The sequence below is a fragment of the Lynx rufus genome, unplaced genomic scaffold (genome assembly GCF_022079265.1).
Source record: "Lynx rufus isolate CCGP_SWC_20201006 ecotype Redwood Valley unplaced genomic scaffold, mLynRuf1.p SCAF_14, whole genome shotgun sequence".
Lineage (NCBI taxonomy): Eukaryota > Metazoa > Chordata > Mammalia > Carnivora > Felidae > Lynx > Lynx rufus.
This window is the reverse complement of record NW_025814828.1, coordinates 17464517-17491821: the sequence shown is the minus strand read 5'-3', so window position 1 is coordinate 17491821 and position 27305 is coordinate 17464517. Positions and strand designations below refer to the sequence as shown.

Here is a 27305-nt window from a genome sequence, read left to right as displayed (position 1 = left end):
TAAATAAATAAACTTAAAATAAAAACTAAAAACAGAAGCAAACAAACAAAACAGAAACAGACTCACAGATGTAGGAAACAAACTGTTGGTTACCAGAGCAGGGAAAAGTTGGGAACATAAGCAAAATAAGTGAAGTGGATTATGAAGTACAAACTCCCAGTTATAAAATTAGTAAGTCATGAGGATATAGTGTATAGCATAGGAAATACAGTCAATAATATTGTAACAACTTTGCACGGTGACAGATAGCAACTAGACTTACTATGGAGCTCATTTAATCATGTATAGAAATGTCGAATCACTTTTCTTTATGGTTTTCTGTATTTTTAAAAATTAATGAATACTGTCATGTTATAAACTTTTTTAAAAAACAAAGTTCTAAGGAATACAAAAACATGAATTCAAAAAGATATATGTGCCCCTATGTCCCTATGTTTATTTCAGCTTATTTACAATAGCCAAGATATGGAAGCAACCCAAGTATCCACTGATAGATGAATGCATAAGGAGGTGGTGTGTGTTTATGTGTGTGTGTGTGTGTGTGTGTGTGTGTGTGTGTGTGTGTGTGTACATGCAATGGAATATTGCTAAGCCATAAAAAAGAATGAAATCTTGCCATTTGCAACAACATGGATGGATCTACAGGGTATAATGCTAAGTGAAATAAATCAGAGAAAGACAAATACTGTATGATTTCACTCATATGTGAAATTTAAGAAACAAAATTAACAACAACAAAAAAAAGAGAGACAAACACTCTTAAACAGAGAGCAAACTGGTGGTTACCAGAGGGGAGGTGATTGGCAGGGGGAGGGAGGGATGAGTGAAATAGATAATGGGGATTAGAAGTACACTCAGCATGAAAAGAACTGAGTAACGTATAGAATTGGTCAATCACTGCATTGTACACCTGAAAATAACGTAATGCTGTATGTTAATTATACTGGATTTTTTTAAAAGTCCTAATATGGACAATGCAGTAAAGTAAAAAAAAAATTATGGAATAATACTAAATGAAAAAAACTATATTCAAAATATATAGGTGTATATACATGAAAACAGGCTGAAATAAAAAGGGAAAATAACAGGATTTTCTTTGGGTGGAAGGATTAAAAGCAATGCTTTTCTTTTCATTACTCCAAATTTTTCTATGAAGAAGATATTACTTTTAAAAATGTAGAAAAATATACTGTAGCATATACTACATACAAACGTTTATATTTATGGCATACAGCATCAGTGGAATGAATGGAAGCAAAGATCATAATCTCTTTCAATATCTCTTTCAATAAACTCTTTCAATATCTAAATAAACTTTCAGTTCTTGGTGATTCTCTCAGTTAAGATTTTTTGAACAGTACATGACATTTCTTCAAATTTTAGAGGGTGGGGAAGGAAAGTGTGGACTAAGCAGTAGGTAACAATTACATACTTAAAATAGGATGTTTTAAGAACTTTTTCTAAAATTTCCTTCTACTCTGCATTTCTTTTCTTTTCAAAAGTTAATTTAAACAATCTCATGTGAAAGACTACTAATCTTTTCTCTTTTTTACCCAACTTTTAGCTGGGAATGGTAAGCTAAAGTAACATTTCAAATACTATTAAAAAAACCAGTGATATCTAAGGACAGGGAAAATGGATGTAAAAAGGCTAAGAAATAAGTAAGCCCATAAGAAAACAGCAAGACATTTTAATATATACAATTTAGAGGAGACATTTCAGGTAAAAGTATATTACTGGAACTTGAATTTTAAAAGGAAGTTTTCACTCTGGTATATTATCATTTCAAAATCTGATCTAAAATGTTTCACATCATGTTGAAAATTTTCTCTCAGCATATAATTCAGATTTCACTGAATTTCACTGCAGCTGAAGAAAATGAACACTAAAATGAGAAAAAATATCTGTGTATATTCATTATTTAAAACAAATTCCTTTTATCAAGTCTGTATTTCTTACCAATTTTATAAATATTACTTTTGTTTTGCACTTCACATTTTTGAACAATTTTTAACACATCTAATTTGATACTCACAATAGAATTATTTCTGTTTATAGATGGCACAAGTAAATGTACATGGTTTGTCCAAGGTGAAATGCTCATGAAGCGATGGGCCTAATTCTCAATTCTTCCAATAGTCACTATCCCTACCCTCTGTCTCTTTTCCCAAGTATTCTGAATTCCACCAAAGCTTCACTTTGCAAACTGATACTTTTGTGTCAGTTTCTTAACTAGTGACAATCTAATCATTTTTGTGTTTGAGGTAGAAAATAAAAAACCGTTATAGTAGAATAATTTTAGGTCAAGCTGCAACCCATTAGGGCAGGCAACATGGCAATTATTTCAGTACTGGCATGAAGTGTGTGGGTACCTGCCTCATTTTTCCGCTGACAGTGCTCTAAATGAGGCTTCAGTTCTTTGAGAACTCTTTCTATTTAAGATTTTAAACTATTTTCCCCTTTTTCTCAAATGTGGTATGATAACCAATCTTATGTGGAAAGGAAAGTACTGGGGGAGGGATCTCTTTAAAAGACTTCAAATATAACTATCTAACCCCATCACAACTGTAAATAAGTAAAATAGATATAAAGGATTAAATAAATCACTCCAAACAGAGCTTGCTAAAAGAAATTTATATTTTTTTCACCTCTAATGTTAGTACCACTTTAAATATAAGTAGCCAATACCAAGAAGCACTTTCCACTTACTTCATAGTACCACCCCCTTTGTGTTAAGAAGGGAAAAAAGCTATTTGTGACAGTTTATTTTTAGATATTGATCATCTCCTCTTGTTGCAATGGGAATAAAAATAATTAAAGTTGAGTGAAAAATAATTTGAAGTACAGCATATTTCAAAGCATAACTATCATCATAACTGTTCAGATGAGATTTCTTGAAAGCCTGGCAATAAATGCATGCCCTAGATATATATATATATATATATATATATATATATATATATATATATATATATATTTTAAATCTACACTTTGCTTATTCAAATTGGCCTCTTTTACTGGTAGCTTAAGTTTAATACCTATCTTCAGATACTGCATACAATTCTTTTTTTTTTTTTTTTAATTTTTTTTTCAACGTTTTATTTATTTTTGGGACAGAGAGAGACAGAGCATGAACGGGGGAGGGGCAGAGAGAGAGGGAGACACAGAATCGGAAACAGGCTCCAGGCTCTGAGCCATCAGCCCAGAGCCTGACGCGGGGCTCGAACTCACGGACCGCGAGATCGTGACCTGGCTGAAGTCGGAGGCTTAACCGACTGCGCCACCCAGGCGCCCCTAGATACTGCATACAATTCTAAGTGAATGCAGTGATTAGTGTGTATACAATGGCTGAATGAGACCATTAGATGGACACTGACTGTAAACTGTGTCATTTAAAATGTAAGTATTTGTCTATGTTGTGCTCTTTTATCAAACAAAGCAGTATTACTTTATATAACATTTTTTTTCTTCTGACAACTTGAATTCATTTTAGAAAATTTGGAAAATACAGAAAAGTAGAGTCAAAATGAAATAAAACCACTTATAGTTTCATTATCAACTTAGCTATTTTATTTCATTATTTTATCAACCTCATTCCTATTGCTATGAAAGGTAGTAACAGACTAGAGCCCAGAAAAACTTGGTACCAAAGATACGACATCACCTAACAGTAGAAAAATAATAGATTATTTTAAGAGATGATTTACAAACACTAATATATCATGCTTGTAACTGTTTCCTCAAAAGATATTTTTTGTTAGCATTCTATATTTGCATAGTGTTTCAGAAGTCTTGTTCGCTTTCATTCTACCTTGGAAAGTAGTTATGAGGATCAATACTCTTATTTTAACTCAGTGAATAAACTAAGATGTAAAGTGATGGGTATCTTTAGATATCTCTGGGGTTCTTTTTTAAAAATATTTTTTAAGTTTATTTTTATTTTTTTAATGTTTATTTTATTTTTGAGAGAGAGAGAGAGAGAGAGAGCGAGCAAGCAAGCAGGGGAGGGACAGAAAGAGGGAGACAAAGAATCCAAAGCAGGCTCCAGGCTCTGAGCTGTCAGCACATAACCCAATGTGGGCTTGAACTCATGAACTCCAAGATCATAACCTGAGCTAAAGTCGGACGCTTTAACCACCTGAGCCACTCCAGGTGTCCCTAAGTTTATTTATTTTGAGAGAGAGATAGCACAAGCAGGGGAGGGGCAGAGAGAGAGGGAGAGAGAGAATCCCTAGCAGGCTCTGCACTGTCAGTGCACAGAGCCGGTTGCAGGGCTGGATCTCAGAACAGTGAGATCATGACCTGAGCCAAAAGCAAGAGTTGGACACTTAAGTGACTGAGTCACCCAGGCACCCCTCTCTGGGGTTCTTTACATAACTAGCAGAGAAAGAACGACAGCTTTTACACAGGAGATGAAATAAAATGAGTACCAATTGAAGGATCTAATACCAAATTTTTCTTGGAAGAGTACAAATGAGCATGTGCTAACCAGAGGGGATAACTGGATCTCAGGTCAATTTATTTTACCAAGTATGTAATGCGCACCTACTATATGTGAAAATCAGCAAGACACCATTCTTGTCTTTAAGAAGTTCATAATCTAATTGAAGTTAGATAATAATTATTCAAAGCAGAATATAACTTTCATAGGTAAGATGTGAAATGCTATGTAAAGTAGTATTTAGTATTATGCCATAGTTTTTAAAATTTTATTGCGTTGTTCATATTAGGACTTTAAAAAAATCCAGTATAATTAACATACATCATTACATTATTTTCAGGTGTACAATACAGTGATTGACCAATTCTATATGTTACTCAGTTCTTTTCATGCTAAGTGTACTTCTAATCCCCATTATCTATTTCACCCATCCTCCCCTCCCCCTGCCCATCACCTCCCCTCTGCTAACCACCAGTTTGTTCTCTGTTTAAGAGTGTTTGTCTCCCTTTTTTTGTTGTTAATTTTGTTTCTTAAATTTCACATATGAGTGAAATCATACGGTATTTGTCTTTCTCTGACTGATTTATTTCACTTAGCATTATACCCTGTAGATCCATCCATTTGTTGCAAATGGCAAGATTTCATTCTTTTTTTATGGCTTAGCAATATTCCATTGCATGTATATACACACACACACACAACATACAACAAAGAATTATAGCTAATGAGTCATCAAACAGGACAAAATGGAATCATAAAAAATAATTAATGAAAACATATACAGAAAAGAAAAAGAATAAAGAACATATGGTAAACATAGAAGACAAACAGCAAGGTGGCAGTTACGATTCCAACCATATCAATAGTTACATTAAATATAAATGGTCAAGTAGGAAGAAAGTACAAAGAGCTGTGGGATATAGTGAAAGTTTCATGAATGAGGCACTTCCTAGAGGCCTTAAAGAATAGAGGGGCGCCTGGGTGGCGCAGTCGGTTAAGCGTCCGACTTCAGCCAGGTCACGATCTCGCGGTCCGTGAGTTCGAGCCCCGCGTCGGGCTCTGGGCTGATGGCTCGGAGCCTGGAGCCTGTTTCCGATTCTGTGTCTCCCTCTCTCTCTGCCCCTCCCCCATTCATGCTCTGTCTCTCTCTGTCCCAAAAATAAATAAAAAACGTTGAAAAAAAAATTAAAAAAAAAAAAGAATAGAACATGATTTTACCAGGCTGAGAGAAAGATATATAGGACATGTTCTGAGGAGACCACACACCATAAAAAGATGAGACACAAAATCTATTTTATTAACAGTAAGTCATCCACATGAAGTAGACTACAATTAAGATATATGGTAGTACTGGAAGGTAAAACTGAAATTATGGTAGGACCATACTTGGAATGCCCTTGAATTCCAAAGAAAGGAGTTTGTAATCAATTTGGAAACTAGAGGAAAATTGCTAAAAGTGACAAAATTAAAGCTGGGCTTTGGAATGACTAGTCTGAAAGTGATCGATTCTATACTTATAAGTAAATTACATCAGGATGTCAGGAAGATGTATTTTATGAAGAAAAATTGGTATCTTAACATTTCCCTTAAGATACAACAGAAAGGATGTAGTTAAAGTAGATGAATTAAGTAATCTGGTCAGGTACAAGTTGGGAAGGAGTGGGCAAGGCAAGAACCAAAACTACCTATGTATAGAGGTTTTTGTTCAGAAGCATCTTAAAGGTGATGAGTGGAACAGGACATGTGATAGGAAAATGAGAGTGAGGTAGAAGGAACTGTGGCAAAAGAGCTACTGAACTTTAAAAAATAGAAACAGGTAATGTTAGAACAAAATGTCCTAAGAACGGCAAGGTATCCTCTTTAAACCAGAGTGTACAGTGGGTGGAAAGTACAGAAGGTCCTTCTACATCTGAGTATATTTGGAATATTTCAATTATTTGGAGTGTTTTCAATAATTCTGTATTTGGGCAAGACAGAATGTACATCAAGTTCAACTTCTGAAAGCATGTCTCTATACCATGTTTCCTGAGCTATAAACAGCAAAACTTAAACCCATTAGTGTCTTAAAGTAAATTCCTAAGGAGAATGTTGAGCCACATAGTACATCTGTTAAAGGTTGCGTTGACAGCACAAATAAGCCTTTGAGGGTAATATCAGAATGGCATATGTTTGTTATGAAGTAGTTGTCAATAGCAGGTATTCATACATTCTGGAACAAAAGCTGAATCACTTGTTATTTAGATGGTATGTTCTTAAAAATAGCAGAATAGGTGGGAGTTAGTCATATCTGACAGAAATCGCACTTCCACCACTGGACAATTTCTCTACAGGAAATCTTAATTCACTGAAAATCATTTCAGCCATTCTTCTCAATGTAACATCTGAAGGTTAGAATGACAAAGGTATGTTTTGGAACCTGTGAGTTCTAAACATAGAAAACTCTCCATATATGATTTCACTGTACACTTAAAGGTAATTTTTTTCAAGATCACTTTGTTGATCCCTTTTTGATGTGAGAAAACATTATGCATTAATTAAGGGAAAATGAATACACCTGAGTACTCTTCTTCAAGATTTTCAAGAAAACATCATAATTGTCATTTAGATTTGCAGTCTTCGTTTTTAAGGCAACAGAGAGTCAGCCAATTACTCAAAAGTAAACTTTTAAATAGGCTATCCAGGTCCAGATGTTTGGAGGAGATACAAGAACTGAAAAATTCCCACTTTCTGTCATAATTATGCTTGGAAATGAAGTTACTTGGCAAGATGATATCAGATGGATGGCATTCTCATAGAATTGACAATAGGAGTTTCTCATGTATAAAAACTTGAAAAATAAACTTTTAATTCTCACATTCAACTTCACCATCTGTTCATTGTTTTGGGTCTCATGTATAAATAAAAAGCTTAAATAACACACATAATACAGTTATCACAGATCTTCTCATGTAGCAGTTAATAATTCTTATATTATTATGATTGTTTAATACAGATTGCTAGTGAGCACTATCTATATTAAAAGGTATGAAGAGTACTATAAAAATACTGTGTAATATGCATCTCTAAATCAGAGAGAATTTCTCTCTCATAGTAAAAGAAAGAAACTAATACACTGTTGTCCATATCTCAAATCTTTGGTTAAGTTTAATGCCTTTAAAAGAAATCGAGTTTTAAAAAATACATTTTTAAAAAATGTCATGGGTAAGAATAATAACCCATAGATTATATTATTGCTTTTTTACCCCTGGGATCATAATGCTGCTGGTCCACAGACCACACTGGACTAACAATGCCCTAGAACGCTTGTCGGCAAAAGATGGCCCAAGGGGCAAATTCAATCTGCGGTTTTTTTTTTTTTTTTTTTGCAAAACAAGTTTTATAGGCACATAGCCACACCCATTCATTTACACATTGTCTAACACTGCTTTTGCACTAAAACAGCAGAGTTGAGTAGTTTCAAAAGGCCCTTATTGCCTACACTACACAGCCTACAAAACCTTAAATACTTAATATCTATGTTCTACAAATGTTTGCTGAGTCTTGTCCTAAAACGCCACTCTTCTCCCCATCATCCAGTTGAGACCTTGTAAATTCAGAAATTACATTTACTGATATCAAATATAAAGACATGCAGTGAGACTGTTAGGGTATCTCAAAGCTCATAAAAAATGTTCACTCTCTCCATGCATGTCTCTGAGTAACAAAGAGTTGTTGACTTTATCAATGCCATGATATAACATTGATGAATGTCTGATGTGTTCCATAATTAAAAGTCACAAAGTTACCCTCCTTCCTATAATTATCCCTGGTAATAAAAGACAGGGAGTAGAATAAAAAATTAAATCATCAGTTTTCCCCCAAATCTACTGTATCATCTTATTTTATTGTCTGTTTTCTTTCTGAAACACTGGATAGGTTAACAAATACCAGCACCCAAGAAAGCAGCGTCAGCATGAGGCTGCCATCATCAGGGCTTACACAGCATGGTGGCTGCAGGCTTCAGACTTCTCAGATGTGTTTCATTATTAGATTTAATTAAATTTTATAAAATATGTACTAGTCAATTCATCACTCTATGATTTCTCCATATCTCATGCCTGGCTTGATTTATATTAGTGGCGGTACTCCTGAAGGCATTTGATTTGGGGATCCCTGGTTTGGATAATATTCAAAGTAAAAATAAAATCAGGTCACATAAAGGGATCACTGTTAAAAGCTATTATGAGTATTTTTTCATATGTGCAATATATAAATGAAACTAATAATTGTACTAATAAAGAACAGTGTCTTAGAGCAAAAGTCTTAGACTGTTATCTAAATGGGGAAATTTAATTTTGTGAAAGGCAGTACAGTCCTCTCCACTAAAATGTGAGATTACCAGACTTATGATCTTATAATGATTTCTCTAGAAGTTCAGTATACTTTTACATTTTTACATCTTCTGGTAAATAAAATGCTTGTTTATTGGGATATATGAATAGTTTCCCAAACCACATATTTGGTTTATTTAGAACCATTTGTCTTTAAGTAGAAACTCCCAAACCAGTATCTTACAAACTCTTGGTAAAAAGGAATACTATTCATTGTTTGAATATGAAATAGATAATAAATTAAGAGAAGGAAATGTTGCCAGCTAATACCTGTTGCACAATTGTTGTTAATTCCAAGCAGAGCTGTATGACATTATTCCTTGTAACTGAATAGTCTGTGACAGCAGCAAATGGTGACCTATAAAGGGAAAAGGAAAAAAAAATAGTGAATAATAGGAACAGATTTTGAAAAGTCCTAAAATGCAATGCCTAAAGTTAAGATCTTGAATAATAGGAAATGAGTTGTTCTGAAGTTTACGTAGTGAAAAACAATATTCAGGACATATTTAAGAAAAAAGATTCAGGAAATGGCTTAGAACAGAATTAAATTCAAGAAACATAAAGTTTGCTTTCTTTCAAATTTCTTTTTTTAGTTCTTAATATTTATTGGTTCTTCGGTATGTAGAAGGCGTCTACACTACGTCTACAATAAAACACCAAATAAAGGAGTACTTTAGGCAAAGACAACATTTTAGTTTATTTTCAAATGAAGATTTTCAATACATTACCTTCTTGAAATACTCACAATTCAGGGCTAACACTGACAGCCAACACTGAAGACCTATGTGCCAGTTACTGTTCTGAATGCTTTACATGTACTAAGTTATTTTCACAAAAACTCTTATGTCAATAGGCACTATTATTATTCCCATTTTACAGATGAGAATGCTGACAAAAAGGGTAACAACTAGTAAGTTGTAGAACTGCTATTCAAACCAAGGAAGTCTGAGCCCACAAGTCAACAGTTAAACACTAATATACTGCCTCTATAGACTTACCTAGGTTTTATCTTGTACTAAACCAATCATTTATGTCACTTCATAGCCTTTTTAAAACAACTTGGTACATATATAATAAATATATTCTGATATAAGGTTTATATTTACAAGGCTGTTATGAACAAATAGCAGCAAGCAAGCAAGCGTTTTGTCACCAAATGAATTCACAATGACTTTCCATTACTTCTTAACCTCTCTCATCTGTGAATGACAATGAGGTTTTGTAAGGCCAAAGCTTACAGGATTTAGGAGCCCCAGTTTAATGAAAAGAAAATAAGTCAGTAATATAAAAGAAGGTATGGAGGTGAAAATTTAGTAAAATTATTGAATCCTTAGTGCTTTAGGCCTACTCTTTGATATCTCTTCAGGCAATTTATTGGGAAGGCTTATATGGAACCACTTCCTGGTTACAAACAATTTGTTTCTTCTAAGAAACTACAACTCAAGCACCTCCCACTCTCACATGGGTTCATATAAGAGAGAAGTCCTTTATTTGCTATTTTTAAGCTTATATTTCACTCATGTATTTTTCATATTGGCTATTCTATTAGCTATGTAATTATTTTCCCAAGACATTTTTTTCTGGTTTTATTTTAATCACCCACTCATCATGACAAGTGCACTCCTTAATCCTCCCACCCACCTCCCCTTTGGTAACCATCAGTTTGTTCTCTATAGTTAAGAGTCTGCTGGGGGTACCTGGGTGGCTCAGTCAGTTAAGCGATCGACTTTGGCTCAGGTGATGATCTTGCAGTAAATTCGAGCCCTGCATCAGGCTTTGTGCTGACAGCTCAGAGCCTGGAGCCCGCTTCAGATTCTGTGTGTGTGTGTGTGTCTCTCTCTCTGCCCCTCCCCGTCCCCCGCTCATCCTCTGTCTCTCCCTCTCTTTCTCTCTCCTTCTCTCTCTCTCAAAAATAAACATTAAAAAATATTAAAAAAGAGTCCGTTTCTTGCTTTGTCTTTTTTTCCCCTTTGCTCATTTCTTTTTGACTCTTAAATTTCATACAAGTGAAATCATACGGTATTTGTCTTTCTCTGATTGACTTATTTCACTTAGCATTATATCCTCCAGGTTTATTCATGTTGTTGCAAATGACAAAATTTCATTCTTTTTTATGGCTGAATAATACCCCATTGTGTATATATACCACTTCTTTATCCATTAGATAAATGGATAAATTTATCCATGAATGGATAAATCCATGAACACTTGGGTTGCTTCCATGTTTTAGCTATTGTAAATAATGCTGCAATAAACATAGGGGTGCCTTTATCTTTCTGAATTAGTGTTTTCATATTCTTTGTGTAAATACTCAGTAGTGGAATTACTGGATCCTATGGTAATAGTATTTTTAATTTTTCGAGAAACCTCTATACTGTTTTCCACTGTGGCTGCACCAGTTTGCATTCCCACCAAGGGTGTGGGAGTGTTCCTTTTTTCCCCACATCCTCACCAACACCTTTTGTTTCTTCTGTTGTTGATCGTAGCCATTCTGACAGATGTAAGGTGATATCTCATTGTAATTTTGATTTGCATTTCCTTGATGGTAAGTGATGATGATCAACTTTTCATGTGATCATTGGCCATCTGGACATCTTTGGAAAAATGTCTGTTCATGTCTTCTCATTTTTTTTAATTGGTTGTTTTTTTGGTGTTGAGTTTTATAAGTTCTTTATATATTTTGGATACTAACCTTTTGTTGGATATGTCATTGGCAAATATCTTCTCCCATTCAGTAGGTTGCCTTTTAGTTTTGTTGTTTCCTTCACTGTGTAGAAGCTTTTTATTTTGATGTAGTCCCAATAGTTCATTTTTGCTTTTTTTCCCCTTACCTCAGGGGGCATAGCTAGAAAGAACTTGCTATGGCCAATGTCACAGAAATTACTGCCTGTGCTCTTTTCTAGGATTTTTATGGTTTCAGGTCTTACATTCAGGTCTTTAATCCCCCAAGGTGTTTTTTTCTATATTTACTTAGAAATCTATTTATATTATATTTATATCTAATTTATATTTATATATATTTATATCTAAGAGTTATCTGTATTTCCTGAATGGTTTCCTAATCGGTGATGCTGAACATCTTCATGTGCATATTTGTGCATATATATATATGTACACACACACATATATATATATGTCACTCTTTAGTGAAATGTCTCCTTAAGCCCTTTGCCAATTTTCTATTTGGATTTTTGGTATTCTTACTATTGAATTTAGAGTTCCTAACACATTTTGTATACAAATTCTTTGTTGAATAGGCGACCTGTAATATTTCTTCTCAGTCCCTAGAATGAGCCATAGCTTATCTTTCCAACCCCTTAACAGGAACTTTAGCATACCAGGTTTTTAATTTGAGGTCAAACTTGATAATTTTTCTGGATTAGACCTTTAGGGCTATATCTGAGAAAATCTTCACGTGACCCAAAGTCATATTTTGTAACGAAATTTGTATAGTTATATGTTTCACCTTTAGCTCTGTAATTCATTTTAGTGTCAACTTTTATATAATGTGTGAGGTCTGGCTCGAGTTTCACTTTTTGCCCTGATGCCTATCCAAGTGTTCCAAAACCATTTGCTGAAAGGCTATCCATTCTCCACAATCAAAAATCTAGGTGTTGATCCTGTCACCAATACCAATTTTGATTGCAATGGTTGTATAATACTTAAAATTGAGTAATTTATTTTTCAAAATTGATGATCTATTCTTGTTTCTTTGCTCTTTAATATAAATTTAGAATCATATAGCCTGTGGCTATTAAAAAACCCCTGTGGGAATTTCTATATGAATTTCCTTATATATGTAGGGAGACTTGAGAATTGACATTTTTACTGAGACTTCCAACCTATGAATACAGTATACAGTATGTGTCTCATTTATGTCATTTGATTTTCCACATCAGTGTTTTATAGTTTTCACATACTGATCCCATAGATATTTTGCTAAATTTATATGTAGGCAACTCACTACTTTTGGAGCAACTGTAAATTATACATTTTTAATTTTGGTTTCCAGTTATTCATTGTTAGTATGTAGGAATACAATTAACTTTTGTGTGCGGACTTTGTATCCTACAACCTTGCTATTTACTTACTAGTTCTAACATGTTTTGTAGATAGCTTGGAATTTTCTACACAGGGATATATATGATCCGCAAATAGGGGAAGTTTTGTTTTGTCATTCCAATCTCTAGTCCTTTGATTTCTTTTCTTGCCTACTGCACTGAATGTGACTTCCAACAGATTATTAAATAGGAGAGGTGAGAGCACATAGCATTACCGTATTCCCAGTCTTAGGAGAAAACCATTCATTTTCTTAAGGGAAGTAGAAGTTTAGCTGTTCCTTTTTATATATGCTTTATATCACGTTCAGGTATTACCAATCTGTTGCTACACTTCTGAGTAGTTTTCTAAAGAATGGGTACAGGATACGCATTCATTACCAATTACCAAATTACCAATTACCATTACCAAATGCTCTTTATACATTAACGGTTACGATCATATGATTTTCATTTTTTAACCCACTTATGAGGTGGACTACACTGATATAATTTTAAATCCATTTATGTACTTATTTATTTTTAGAGAGAGAAAGAGCGAGGGAGGTAGAAGAGAGAGAATCTTAAGCAGGCTCTAATGCAGGACTCTACCCCACGACCCTTGGATCATGACCTGAGCCAAAATCAAGAGTCAGATGCTTACCTGAGCCAACCAAGCATCCCCATAGTGATTTATTTTTAAGTGTTAAAGGAGCCATGTATACCTGGAATAAATTCCACTTTGTCACAGTATATAATTTTATTTATGTATGGTTGGATTTGGTTTACCAATATTTTGTGGAGGATTTTAACTTGTAGGTTAACAAGTTAACATGTAAATTCATGAGAAATGTTGGTCTGTAGTTTTCTTTTTTTTATGGTCTTCATCGAGTATTGAGATCAGGATCATGATCATCTCATAAATTGAGATGGAAGATTACCTACTTATCCTTTTTCTGGAACAGACTGTGTAGAATTGGTGTTATTTCCTCTTTAAATATATAGAGTTCACCATGGAAATCATCTGGGCCTGGACCTTTTATACCCCATTACACAAGGTTTCTAAGTCTAATTCAATGTCTTTAATACTTACAGGATTATTCAGAGTATCTATCTGATCTTAGGTAAGTTTTGATAGTTGGTGTTTTTCAAGGTCGATTTAATCTAAGCTGTCAAATTTATGTATAAAGAATTATTTGTAGTATTCCTTTATGATCCTTTTATTTTGACTGACTTCTTCATTGTGTTTCTGTTTTCAGTTTCAATGATTTTTGATCTTTTGTCATTATTACCCTCTTCTGCTTGCTTTAGGCTTATTTTTTTTCTTATTTTTCCATTTTCTTTTATTTTATTGTAAGAATACTTAACACAAGATTACCCTCTTTACAAAACCTTAAATGTACAAGAAAATATTGTTAACTACATGTACAATAAAAACTACGGGTTAACTACAGGTGTAATATTTTATAGAAGACCTCTAGGACTTTTTCATCTTGCTTAACTGAAAATTTACACACAATGATTAGCAATTACTTCCTATTCTCTTAAGATGGAAACTTAGCTGATTGATGAGATCTCTTTTCTGATATAAGCATTCAGTCCTATGCACATCTCTTTCATCACTGCTTTATCTGTGTGCCACAAAAATTATGATTTGTTCTCTTCTCATTGTTTAACATATTTTTTTACTTCCCTTGAGACTTCCTCTTTTATCCATGGATTACTTAGAAGTGTGTAGTTTGATTTCTAGTTTGATTCCATTATAGTTATAGAATACACTTTAACTGGATTTTAATTCTCTTAAATTGTGTTGAAGTATGCTTTATGAGGCAGATATTGTCTATCTTGGAGAATACGCCAATGGGCACGTAAAAATAATTTGTATTCTGCTCTTGTTGGATTAAATACTCTAAAGATGTCAATTATATAATGTTGTTTGGTGGTGATATTCAGTTCTTCTAATTCTTACTGACTTTATGTCTGGTAGTTTTATTAATTTTGAGAGAGTGGATAGGAAGTATCCGATTATACCTGTGGATTTGCCTTTTTCTTCTTGTTCTATCAATTTTTACTTCATGTACTCTGAAACTCTATTGTTTGGTACATACATCTTAGCAATTTGTTTCCTCTTTTTTCAAATGTCTATATGCTCATCTCTTACATTTTGATATTAAAAATATGCATGTAATATTCACATAGTACACATCAATACTCTGCTTCTCTCATATGTTTGTTGCAAGTATTTATTTTTTTCCAGTTTGTCATCTTATATTTTGACACATTTTTCAGTTTTATGTAGAAGTTAATTAGTATGTTCATTTGTATTTTATTCCATATTTAAAACACTTAAGCCTTTGTACATCTAGCAATTATTTTTTGTCTATATTTTCTATAATTTTCTTATGGATTTGTTTTCCACTTAAATAAATTATATACTTAAAATGATTTAGTAAACAAAAGGTAGTGTTTTATTATTATTTTCCAAAGACTTTACCTAGTGTCCCAATACTATTTGTTAAATGAGTCTTTCTTTTGTCAGTGGTTTTAACATATTGTTTTCTAAATGATTCTATATAGCACAGCCTATTATGGGCTGTCTTCCACTAATCTATATTCCAAAACTCAGTATATTTTTCATCATAATTTACTAAAACAGAAAGAGACATTAAGAATTCAATTGGAAAAAAATGTATGTAATTGATTAATCTATGTTCTCAGTTAAAAAAAATTAACCTCTTTGTGAGGAACCAACTTTAAAAAATCTATTCTCATGATAGTTTTCTAAAATGGATTGTAGAGATATTTACTGCATAGGTGTATCTAAATTTACTACAACTCATTAAAGTGTACACTTAAAACAGGTGAATTTTACAGAACGTAAATTAGGCCTCATTAAAACCATTTTTTAAAAAATATGTAAAATATAACACTTCTAAGACAAAATCATTAAAAAATAACTAAAGGCCATTTTTACTGCAGTGAAGCATACAAATTGGCATTTTAATTAAGAATTCAAAATGCTCTGGCATGAGTACAAAGAGTTTGGGTTCCTAGGTTCGAAAAGGTCAAAGTCTGTTAATAAAATTTCAAAACTTCATTCAAAAGTGATAAGATGAAATACAGCATGGTTTTTCCCATAAATGTGATCTTCAAAATATATAAAACGAAGAATCTATTTGATGACAGAATGCCTGTAGCAAACTGAATTCTAAGGCGTTTTCCACTTTCTTGACCACTCACATTTCATGTAACACAAGCTTCTTGCTCAAAATTAAATGTCAAAAAATCTGGGGGAAAACTAGACATAAACCAAAGAAAACACTGATTTTCTATTTTAGTGAATTCCCCTAAAGTTTTTATTTCAAAGGCAAATCATGTACAACCATACTAAAGAACTATTCTTATTGTGAAGATATTAATGTTTGGTATGATGATTTTTGGCTATACACATACATAAATAAATGAAGAATGACAGAGAGAGTTCCAATCTTTGTGAGTTACCAAAGATGATTACTCCATCATGACTTAAAGATCATCTGAGATACAGAAACAGATCTTTGTAGAGTAAATGAGCATGATGAGTTCATAAACAAAACATAAAAAAAAAGAGAGGAATTTATTCTTCAGTCTGGAAAAAAAAACCAAGCTAGAGCTCAGCCTACTTAAAAAAAGAACATAGTGACTCCAAGTAAAGGAAATTAAATTCATGGCAGGAAAGCTTCTTGAGGCCAGAAAGTTAAAAAGAAATTCTTGGCTCATTAATAAATGGCCACTACAGGAACTATCCTATTTAGAACTTAAAAGTTAAGCAACTGTTCCTCTTAAATCATCATATAGATAATACAATGCTTATACCTCTTGCAAATGCAAATGTTGATGACCCTCTAAGACAGTATTCTTTATATGTTCTTTTCAAACAAAAGTATTACATTTATGGAAAAGTTATTAATGGTTCAGAAATGCTAAGCAAATTAGAAGCCAATAAGGAAAGTTAAAAAGCTAAGAAGTTAAAAAGGACATCTGGAATGCCTTACTATTTCTCAGGCTGGCACTGCTGAGCCTGAGGGGCAGTCCATGAACAGCAGCAGTGCTAACATTAGTGCTTCTCTCTGGAACAAGTACCAAGTGAGAGCAGTGAGCACAGGAGAGGAAAGAAGACCAAAGAATAGGCCACAGTATGTGGTACTGTTTGTGGCAGTTTGGTTTTTATAATTTTTTTCCTGTTATAGAATTCATTTTTGTCCTATAGTTTCCCATCATGAAAGAAATCAGTTCAACCATTTTTTTAGATAAGGCTAAAGATTTCAAAGAAAATATTTTTTTCCTTATCACCCTACTCTTATGCTTAAAACATTTAAAAGGTTTTCAATGATATAAAAAGATATCTCATTGATCACTTCAAAACAGAATGGTCTTGAAAGGTATTTTAGAAACATTAGAATTATATATTAATACTAAAAATGAGAGAAAATAATAAACTTTCAGTATAAATAGCAAAATAAACTTTTTCTATAAATAATACTTAGAATACTGTTAATGATGTTACTGTACATCGTGATAAATACAGTAATCCATAAACCCGCAAGTATAGATTGACTTGGCAAAGCCATATAAAACTGTAGGAAAGATGAGGTGTGAAGAACAGCGGGATTCAGGTTAAAAATAGACAAGTAAACCATGCATTGAAAATAAATAGTAAAGCTACCAAATGTGATTCATGTCTGAAGCTTTTCCTCTGGAAAAGGCTGCTGCTTCATTCAAGTTAATATTTAAAATGGGAGAAAAAAAGCAATTTTGTCACCATTTGATTTTATATGATTTAACAAATGTAGGGGTGCGTGGGTGGCTCAGTAGGTTAAGTGTCAGACTTCGGCCCAGGTCATGATCTCATGGTTCTGAGCTCGAGTCCCGCTTTGGGCTCTGTGCTGACAGCTCAGAGCCCGGAGCCTGCTTGGGATTCTGTGTGTGTGTGTGTATCTCTCTCTGGCCCTCTCATACTTGTTCTCTCTCTCTCTCTCTCTCTCTCTCTCTCAAAAATAAATAAACATTAAAGAAAAATTTTTAAGAAGAAATGTAAGGAGCTGGTTTTTAAAAATGAATTTTATTTGAATGAAAGCTCCACTGAAATTGAAGTTTTTGTGAATTGCAAACATCTTTTCTGTAACTTTTAATTCTTAAACATTCAAAAGGTTTTCAACGATTTAAAAGATATCTCACTGAGGACTTCAAAGTAGAATGTGAACTACACTTTATACAAATAAAAATTCTATATAGTGATTTTTAAGTATCCAGGCAAAAAAAAAAGAGAAAAGTTGCACTCTTGTTCAGCACTTGAAGAGCAATACCAAAATGAAAATAAATGTTTATTTATGCAGCATTTCTAAGAATAACTTCCTCAAAGTTTCTGAGAATTAGTCAACATTCGAAAGGAGATGTAGCATGACAAAGGAAAATCACAAATGAGAAACAAGAAGCACTTTGGTATCAGACAAAAATAGATTCAAATTTTAATTTTCATGCTAGATGAATGACTTTAGGCAAATTACTTACTGTTTCATATGTAAAATGGAGATAATGATACCTGCCTTATGAGAATTCAATGAGTTGATATATAGAAAGCATCTAGTTCAGTATCTACAAATATATTAAAGATTTTCACCTATTGTTTCTTTTCCTTTTTCCCCCTTAAAGTGATACAAAAGAAATTGTAATAAACCCATATCATATTGCTGTGCATGCAAGTTCTCCCCAAATGCAAAAAAATTTTTGATGAAAAAATGTATATCACTGTTTCTTTAAATTAAAATAAATCTACATCAACAGATCAAAATATTAAGAATTTTTGGTCAACATCATTTCTATGGAATTTTATAATTAAATACCTAAGTTTTATGTTCTTCAAAAGCAAACAAAAATAAACAAGGCACAGTCTTACATTTTATAAAGAAAGCATAAAGAGATTAGTTTTGTTCTAGAACTTAAAAATATTAACTGAATTTATTTAGAGAAGAGGCAGGGAGTTAAATCATGATTCTATAAGTAATTAACAAATGTTGTTAGTGTTCATTCTTTGATATTATTTAGAAGGAAATAAGTTGGATATATTGCTCATATAGCTTTGGTGAACAAGGTCAATGAATTATAGAATATTAGTGCTTAGAAGAGAACTTCAAATTCTGCAGGTTTTACATCCTATTCTAAAAAGAAAATAAAAACAGAAGTTAATGTTCAAGATTACCCAGGACTAGAGGGAGAGCTGAAATTCAACTCTTTCTCAGCCTTCTACTCCTCTGCACTATTTCATGATGCATTTTGGCTGGGACTCAAAATAATGGTAATTTAGAACACTGCTCTTGTGGCTATTCTAGCAATGATTATGTGTTTTGTTTCCTGTGTAGCTTGTAGGACATAATGAAACAAGAGGACATGTGAAGTGTTGTCTTGTGTTCTTGTTGCTACCTAGAAAACATTTTTTTCTTTGAAAGGAATAAAAATATAACTTAAATACAAACCCACTAATAATCTCTGACAAAAGTCTGGGTTACTTGTCAGGAAAACAAAGAGCCTAAACATTTCACCTGGCATGGTTACAGATAAAGTTCTATTACATTTAAATTGATTTCAGGACCTTCTGAAATTTAGCCAAGGAACAGTTAAGATATTCATACAATCCATGGCAGAGGAGGAAGCAAAGTTAAGCTCCCAAATAAAGAAGTAACCATTCATCATTTACCTTTCCTCTTTCCTAGCACCACTATGGGATTAAGAATTTATGAAAAGGGGAAGTTAATATTACACAAAACTATTCCAAACTACACACCACTTCAAAGAAAAATTTCTTCAAAGAGGAGATCTCACTTACTTTTTTTTAAAACAAAATTAATGTTTATTTATTTTGGAAAGAGAGATAGAATGTGAGTGAGCAAGGGGCAGAGACAGGGAGACACAGAATCGGAAGCAGGCTGCAGGCTCTGAGCTGTCAGCACAGAGCCTGATGAGGGGCTCAAACTCAGGAACCTTGAGATCATGACTTGAGCTGAAGTCCGAAGCTTAAACAACTGACCCACCCAGGCGCCCCATAGAGGAGTTCTCACTTTTAACTCATAACCAACTCATGCATCCAGTTTTCATGACTTCTAAATAAAACCACTAAACTGGACAACACATATATCCTGATTCCCTCATGCACCACACACTTTCAGTCCTTACCCTACCTAATCACTTAGCAGCATTTGATCTTACAGACCTCTTCCTTTTCCCCATAAAACTCTTTACTTCCATCTTACATGTTCTTACTACTCGCACAAAAAAAGGTGATGGATGTATTAACTAATCCTACTGCAGTAATCATTTCACAATATATATGTGTATCAAATCACCATGTTGTACACCTTAAACTTACACAGTTATATGTCAATTACAGCTCAATAAAGTTGGGAAAAAAAACCAATACTGAATTCTCAAAAAAAAAAAACCCACAAAAATTTAAGAAAACCTCTTTGTTCCCTTAGCTTCCATGACCCCACTCTCATTTAATTCTCTCCTACCTTTTCGGTTATGCCTTCTCATTTTTTTCCACAAGCAGCATTTCTACTCAACCTTCAGTTGTTGGTGGTTCACAAAGCTCACTCCCTATCCCAGTTCTCTTCTTTTACTCAAAATATTTATTGAGCACCCACTACAGGCCAGGAACTCTTCTAGATAATTCTGACAGCAGTGAACAAATCAGATGAATATCCCTGCTCTCTTGAAGCATACATCATATAATCAGACAGAAACAATAATATATAAGTAAATTATATAGTCTTAGAAGGGTATAAGTGTTATGGAACACAAATGGAGCAGGATAAAAGGAATCCATTCTAAAAAGCTCCTTAAACCACCATATTAATATATCCATGACTTTATCATCTCTATTTTAACTATTCCCAAATCTCTACTGATCATACATCTTTTCTGAGCAGCAATACTCTAAAGACCTTTGCACAATTTATCATGCCTGACACTCAATTCAACATTCATCTTCCACCATAACCTGTTCCTCCTCTATTGATAATGGCATCAACATCAACTGGGCCAGTCAAGTCAGATACCTAGATGCCTCCCATAGTCTCTAGATCTTACCTGTCCTGGATTCTTATTTGTCTGCATAAATATCTCTGACATTATTCCATCTTCACTGTTGTTTCTCTAATTAAAAACTTCAGTAAAGAGCAGGATCAACTCTGTAGTCAGATGCCTGGACTGAATCATGGCTCCACCACTTACTTGCCATTTGGTTTTGAATTTAACCTCTATAAGTGCTAGTTGTCCTATCTATGAAATGAAGACAACCCTCCTAGGATTGCTTTGATTAAATGAGTGTGGCTGGAGGTATTAGCATCAGAATCATCAGCATGATTAACTGATGTAGCAGCAGCATGATTAATTCCTAAAATAGCCTCTTAAGTTAGTTTTCCTTCTTTCACCCTTACTCTTCTTTAATTTTTCCTAAAACTACAGCTCTAGTAATTATCAAAATCCACAGGTCTAAACACAATGACCCTAAACAGGTTCCCAAGGCTTTCAGCATAAGTCCAAGTGCCTTAGCATGGCAAAAAAATTTTTTTCTCCTTCTTTCCTCTTTAAAACTTAAGCTTGTTAAAGGATCATCATTATAGTCAAGCCAGCCTGGACCTGAACTTTTCTGTGAAAGATCTTCAAAATATAAACTTCAGTTTCTTTTTTCAATTTACAGTCTCAGCAGATGATTTTAAAGTTATCATAATATTGTCTTTTTTTTCTTCCAAGTACATATTTCATTTTTATGGTCAAAATGTTAAATGGTCTTTGATTTAATCAATCATCGTGGTATGATGGAATACAAAATAAGCATTGTGAAAACCTTTGCAGCAATGAAAGCCAAGCAGATGATTTAAATTATTTCCTTCAGGCTTTTTATCATGTTTTCTCTTTCTATGAAACAAACTCAAAACACCATTGATGGATTTTTATGCATGTGTTTGTATGTGTTTTTTGTATGTGTGTATGCACTCATATGTGTTTGTAGGTTAACTGGCATTTACTAAAAGCATCTTCTTACATGATAAAAATAACGTTACCATAAAAAATTATGTAATACAATAAAATGTGAGAAACCATCGTAGTGTTCTAGAAGCTTTTTGTATGTTTTTATAAACAGCCATATCTGCCACAAAAAAGTAACAACATTCTCTAATTATTCTTTTTATTAATATATTTCACAAGTACCAGTGTAAAAAATATATATAATGAAATTTACTAAATACAAATACTGAGACCGAGCAAATTCACAATTATAGAGCAGATGATAGTTTAAGAGGATGTAACAAAAATTGAGTATGTGAGAAGCCTTTCTAATTAGTGAGAAGCCTTCTGAAACAAATATATTACACTGCTTAAGGACTAAGCCATATGTTAAATATATTTTACCTAAAGATCATTATGAAACTTGTAGAATTTATATATTTAAAATGTAAACAATTTAATCAGTTGATAAATGTAGTTTAGACAATGATGAGAATTAAATTTTAATCATGTCATAATGGAAAAGAAACACGCTGTCCACCAATTAATTGTCAAAAAGCTAATAACACAGAGCTTAGTATTAAGATCTGGATTTATTATCATCATGCTGTATGTTATTATTAATATATATAAATTTAGATAATATAGAATAAAGTTAAATTATCTTAACTTTTACTTTAAAAATACAAATACTTTATTTATAATATAAGGCCTCATATTTTTAAAAAGCCAAAATGTTATATATAATATATATCCTACTGACATTTACTCAAGAAAGAATTCTGGTAAAATTTTATATTGCTGGAGTTTCTTATGAGAGATAAAATGTTTTTTAAAATTTGGTTATGTAACCATTATAACATAGTACATATCTCTTACAACAAAATTCTAAAAATGAAAATAAAGAGCTTAATTTTTTAAATTGTAATTTGTTTTACCATTACAATGTTTAATCACATATTCAATTTTAATCTTTTTCATTTTATATCATGAAAACTTTTGTTATTTTATGTGTTCCAAGACAAATAAAAACTAAACTAGAAAAAAACCTAAAACTATGTTTATGATATCTAAGATTGTGCAACGTAATAACAAATGATGAATAAAGCAAGGGTAAGAAGACATGCAATGCAATCTATGAAAGTGTCAGTGTCTAATTACCTTACTTAAAACAGCAAATAGAATCCTAATGGTCACTTCCTTAAATATGACCAATTAATTCAAAGAATAAAGAAAATTAGGAGACAAAACAGTTCTATAAATCTTGTTATGACAGGCGAAAATGACTTTGCTTATAAAGCAGTTAAGGTATTCTGAAAGTGTCAGGGACTAATTATTAATTGGCTACATAGATATAAAACTTTACAAACAATTAATATCTATTTGATGATACCCTTATATTGTGGTGAATCATAATTAGACACTTGTCACTTGATATTCCTCTACCTGTCCAATCCTTTCACAAGAATACATGAAATAATGTTATATTCAAGCTAGTACCTGAGGAGGATTACTTATGAAACATGTGGAAGATTTTACCTGTCCAACCAGGCAAGCAGACTCTTGGCTGCTCCTATCAGGTCCACAACTGAAGTCAAAAAGTCATTTGGCAATTTTCGGCTGGTTCTCCCATCATAATGGCCACTCCTTCTCCTCCCTGTTATAAAATTCTGTAGATTTTTGGCAGATGCATTCAACTTGTGAGAAAGGGTTTTTAGATTCTCTGTTTCCAAGCCATAATTCTGAATTATAAAAAGAGAGAAAACAAATAAACTTAAATTCAGTATTACATTCATTCACTAAAATATTTACTGAGTACGTTACTATGTACAGGTAACAAAATTAGTATTTAGAATTACAAATGACTAAGATAGTATTCCTGGCCTAGCAGAACCCACAGTTAAGTGAGGATCTGGGGAAATGTCAGATAAACAAATCACAATAAAATGTGTTAGGTGCTAATAAGAACAAGCAAAGATGAGGGCATTATATCTTGGAATTCTGCCACACAAGAAAGAAAGATCACTAAGACACATAAATGTTTTTCTTTTAAACCAAGTCCATTTAGTTGTGAAATTCATTTTTATCAATAATTATCTTTAGTATCTATTCTATTAGCATATGCATAGTCATGAATGTAGATGCTATTAAAAATTCTGTAGTCTCAAAGTGAGTAAAGAAAGCACAACTCAACTATAAAATGAAAAAGCAAGAAATAAATCATATCCAATATAGCTTTATTCTGTGTCCTCTCCATGACTCACATAAAAAATTTCTTCTATAATATGGTACAAGAAAAAAATGATTCCTTAGTGAAACCAATAAACTTTCTCCTTTTTATAACAGAAATTATGAAACTAAACTTATTTTTATTTTTGTCATGGTTACACTAGCTCACAAATATGAAGCATATCTAAAGCAATTATACTGATTTTTTGCTAAGTATGTTTTCTTACTTTCCTCGGTCTCACTTTGAATTTCTAGTAATATTTATTATTTAACCATAAATATTGCCTATGTATTAATGTGGAAAGAAGTTATATGAATAAATATTTATAAATAAGCTTTTTTCTTTTTACTGCATTCAATAGGAAATACTATAAGACCTCCACAAATAAACTTTAGGGAAAGATTTCATAAGTTACAATTAATTTTTTTTGACATTTTATTTATTTTTGATAGAGACAGAGCACAAGTGGGGGAGGGGCAGAGAGAGACAGAGACACAGAATCCGAAGCAGGCTCCAGGCTCCGAGCTGTCAGCACAGAGCCTGACACAGGGCTTGAACCCACAAACTGCGAGATCATGACCTGAGCCAAAGTTGGATGCTCAACCGACTGAGCCACCCAGGTGCCCCAGTTACAATTAAATTTTAAAACAGCTAATTGTGACTTGTAAAACATCTCCAAAAAAAGCTTGTTAACCTGCCCAAAGGATGACCTTGATCAAACTATTCAGCAGCATGTACATTATTGTCACATATAAATAAAAAATGTTATTTATTACCTTATAGAAAATCATAAGACCCAAAGAATTTTAGATAGCCTCTGAGGCCCAAATAAATTCTAATTTTGACTTACGCTCCTTTTACAGTTGAGAACAATGTGGCACAAAGAGATTCTCCCCTGTGTTTGGAGAGCTTAGAGTAGACAGAGTTCAGAATGGAACTACAAGTCACCAGGCTATATGTGAGGCGATGCATAAGCAAAATGGGGGATAAAACACTAGGGGTATGAAAAAAGGAAGCAAATGGCAGAATAAATTTAGCTGTATTATTAAGTCAATAAGCACTGGGTACCTACTTGATATGAAATTTCGATTTATTTCTTCTATAGTAATTTAAGAAAAGTAACTTAGAGGAGAAAAAGGAGGGATCAGAGGAGTTTGCACACTTAAACATTAAATACCAAGTTATGTATGTTACCAGTGAAGATTTAATAGTGATACAAGTCTGAATGTTCTTTGCTAAGAATTTAAGAACATTCCTTTTGGAGTCATGGGCTTGTTTTTTTAAAAAAATAGTCTATTCAACATTCACTACTAAATATGAATTGCAATATTCTCTCAAGTAAAAAGGTTTTGTTTGCACAAATAAAACAACATTCTCTTCAGATTCTCTTGCATCTGAGTATGGATTATCTGTGAAGCATTTGGGAGATTTTGTCCAGTGTGGCAGTATATTAAGTAGGAAATCTTTTTATAAGGTTATTAAGGATACTCTCTAGTGGCTAGATAAGAACAACTTATAATTATATCAAATTATTTATTCACTTATTTGGCTTAAAACAACAGAAATTTATTTTCTTGAACTTTGGAGATCAGAAATCCAAAATCACTATTACTGGGCTGAAGTCACAGTGTTGGCAGGTCCATGCTTCTTCCGGAGGCTCTAATCTTGCCTCTGACAGCATCTGGTAGTTGTTGTTATTCCTTGATTTGTGGCCATTATAACGCCTGTCTCTGCTCCTGAGATCACATGGCCACCTCTTCTGTGTGGGCCAAATCCCCCTGCCTCTCCCTCATTAGGACACTTGTGATTGGATTTAGAGCCCACAGGGATAATCACAAATAATCTCCCCTTGTAAAGATCTTTAATCACATCTGAATATGCACATTGCTCACTCTTTGGAGGAAGGATAAGGCCTTCTGCAAGTTGAAGGACATGTGCCGGTCCCCTCCAAAGCTCATTCCCAGCTGCCCTTTGGAGACTATATGAACTAAACTTAAATGATATATCTGAAATGCTTTCCTGACATATTTTTGGAAGTTTTCCCCTGTATTAAAGCATTTTTCTTGAAGTAGACAAGTATTTTTTTTAATTTTTGTGTATTAATGATTTTCATGAAGAAATATTTGTTTACAAACACATTACAATAATTTTTTAGAGAAGCTCAATGATAGTAATAGTTCATTAGAGAGGAACCTAATCAGGCCCTGCCTGTGTTCCAGGGACTGTGGTAGGGGTCTTCCAAGCTCTCAGTTCACCTCCCAATGGCCTAAGAGAGTCCAGAACTGGGAAGATGGTGGTGTAGGAAGACACTGGGCTCACCGCGTCCTGCTGATCGCTTAGATTCCACCCACATCTGCCTAAATAACCCAGAAAAATGCCAGAAGACTAGCAAAATGCACCCTCGGGAGCCAAGCGTAGACAAGAGGCCCACGGAAGAGGGTAGGAAGGGCAGAGAGGCGGTGTGTGCTACACAGACTGGCAGGAGCCAGCCGGGGTGGTGGAGGGGCAGCCCGCCCGGCAGGGCAGAGCCCCTGAAGTCTGGCTTGCAAAAGCAGAGGGGCTGGACTCCATGAGTTCCGACAGCCAGCAGGGCTTAACATCTGGAATGTTAAAAGTCAATAGCTCTGCTCTCAGAAAGCGGGAAAGGTGAGAGGATGCCAGGAGGGAGAGTGTTGAGCCCCGGAAGACAGAACTCAGCTCAGCGGGGGAACAAAGGAGCTGGCAAGCACCATGTCCCTCTCCCATTACCCAGCCAAAATTCCAAAGGCAACCAGTTCCCTTCACTGAACTTGCTTGCACTGTGCAAATGCCCAATGCTGTACTTCTGTGGAGCCATCCCTCCAATGGGCCTGCCTCCCTCTCAGTGCTGCAGGGCCCCTCCCACAGCGGACCACCCATGGCAAAGCAAGCTAAGCCAGCCCCAACCACCCCTGTGCACCTTGCCTATCCACTCCAGCTAATACGCCATTGGCCAGATCCCATGGAAGCAGCACCAAGAGCCTGGCAGTGAGCAAGCAGCCCAGAAAGGGGCCACACCACTCCACAGTGAGTCCTGCCCCTGGGAGAGGGGAATATAAGGTACACACCAGTCTGACTGTGGCCCCAGCGGTGGGCTGGGGGCAGACATTGGGTCTGATTGCAGCCCCGCCCACCAACACAGGTTACTCCCGACAGCACAGGAG

General features: G+C 33.9%; 1 protein-coding gene across 4 annotated transcripts in view; it reads right to left on the bottom strand.

Moving 5' to 3' along the window:
- The window catches only part of CNKSR2 (connector enhancer of kinase suppressor of Ras 2), a 306470-nt gene that overhangs the window by 189830 nt on the left and 89335 nt on the right, over window positions 1-27305 (bottom strand). For all 4 annotated transcript variants that reach the window (XM_047075991.1, XM_047075992.1, XM_047075993.1 and 1 more), the window contains exons 3-4: window positions 23433-23635; window positions 9082-9169 (exon numbers count right to left, since the gene is read on the bottom strand). In XM_047075991.1, the coding sequence (XP_046931947.1) occupies window positions 9082-9169; window positions 23433-23635 (291 nt within the window). The remainder of the gene's footprint in view (window positions 1-9081; window positions 9170-23432; window positions 23636-27305) is intronic.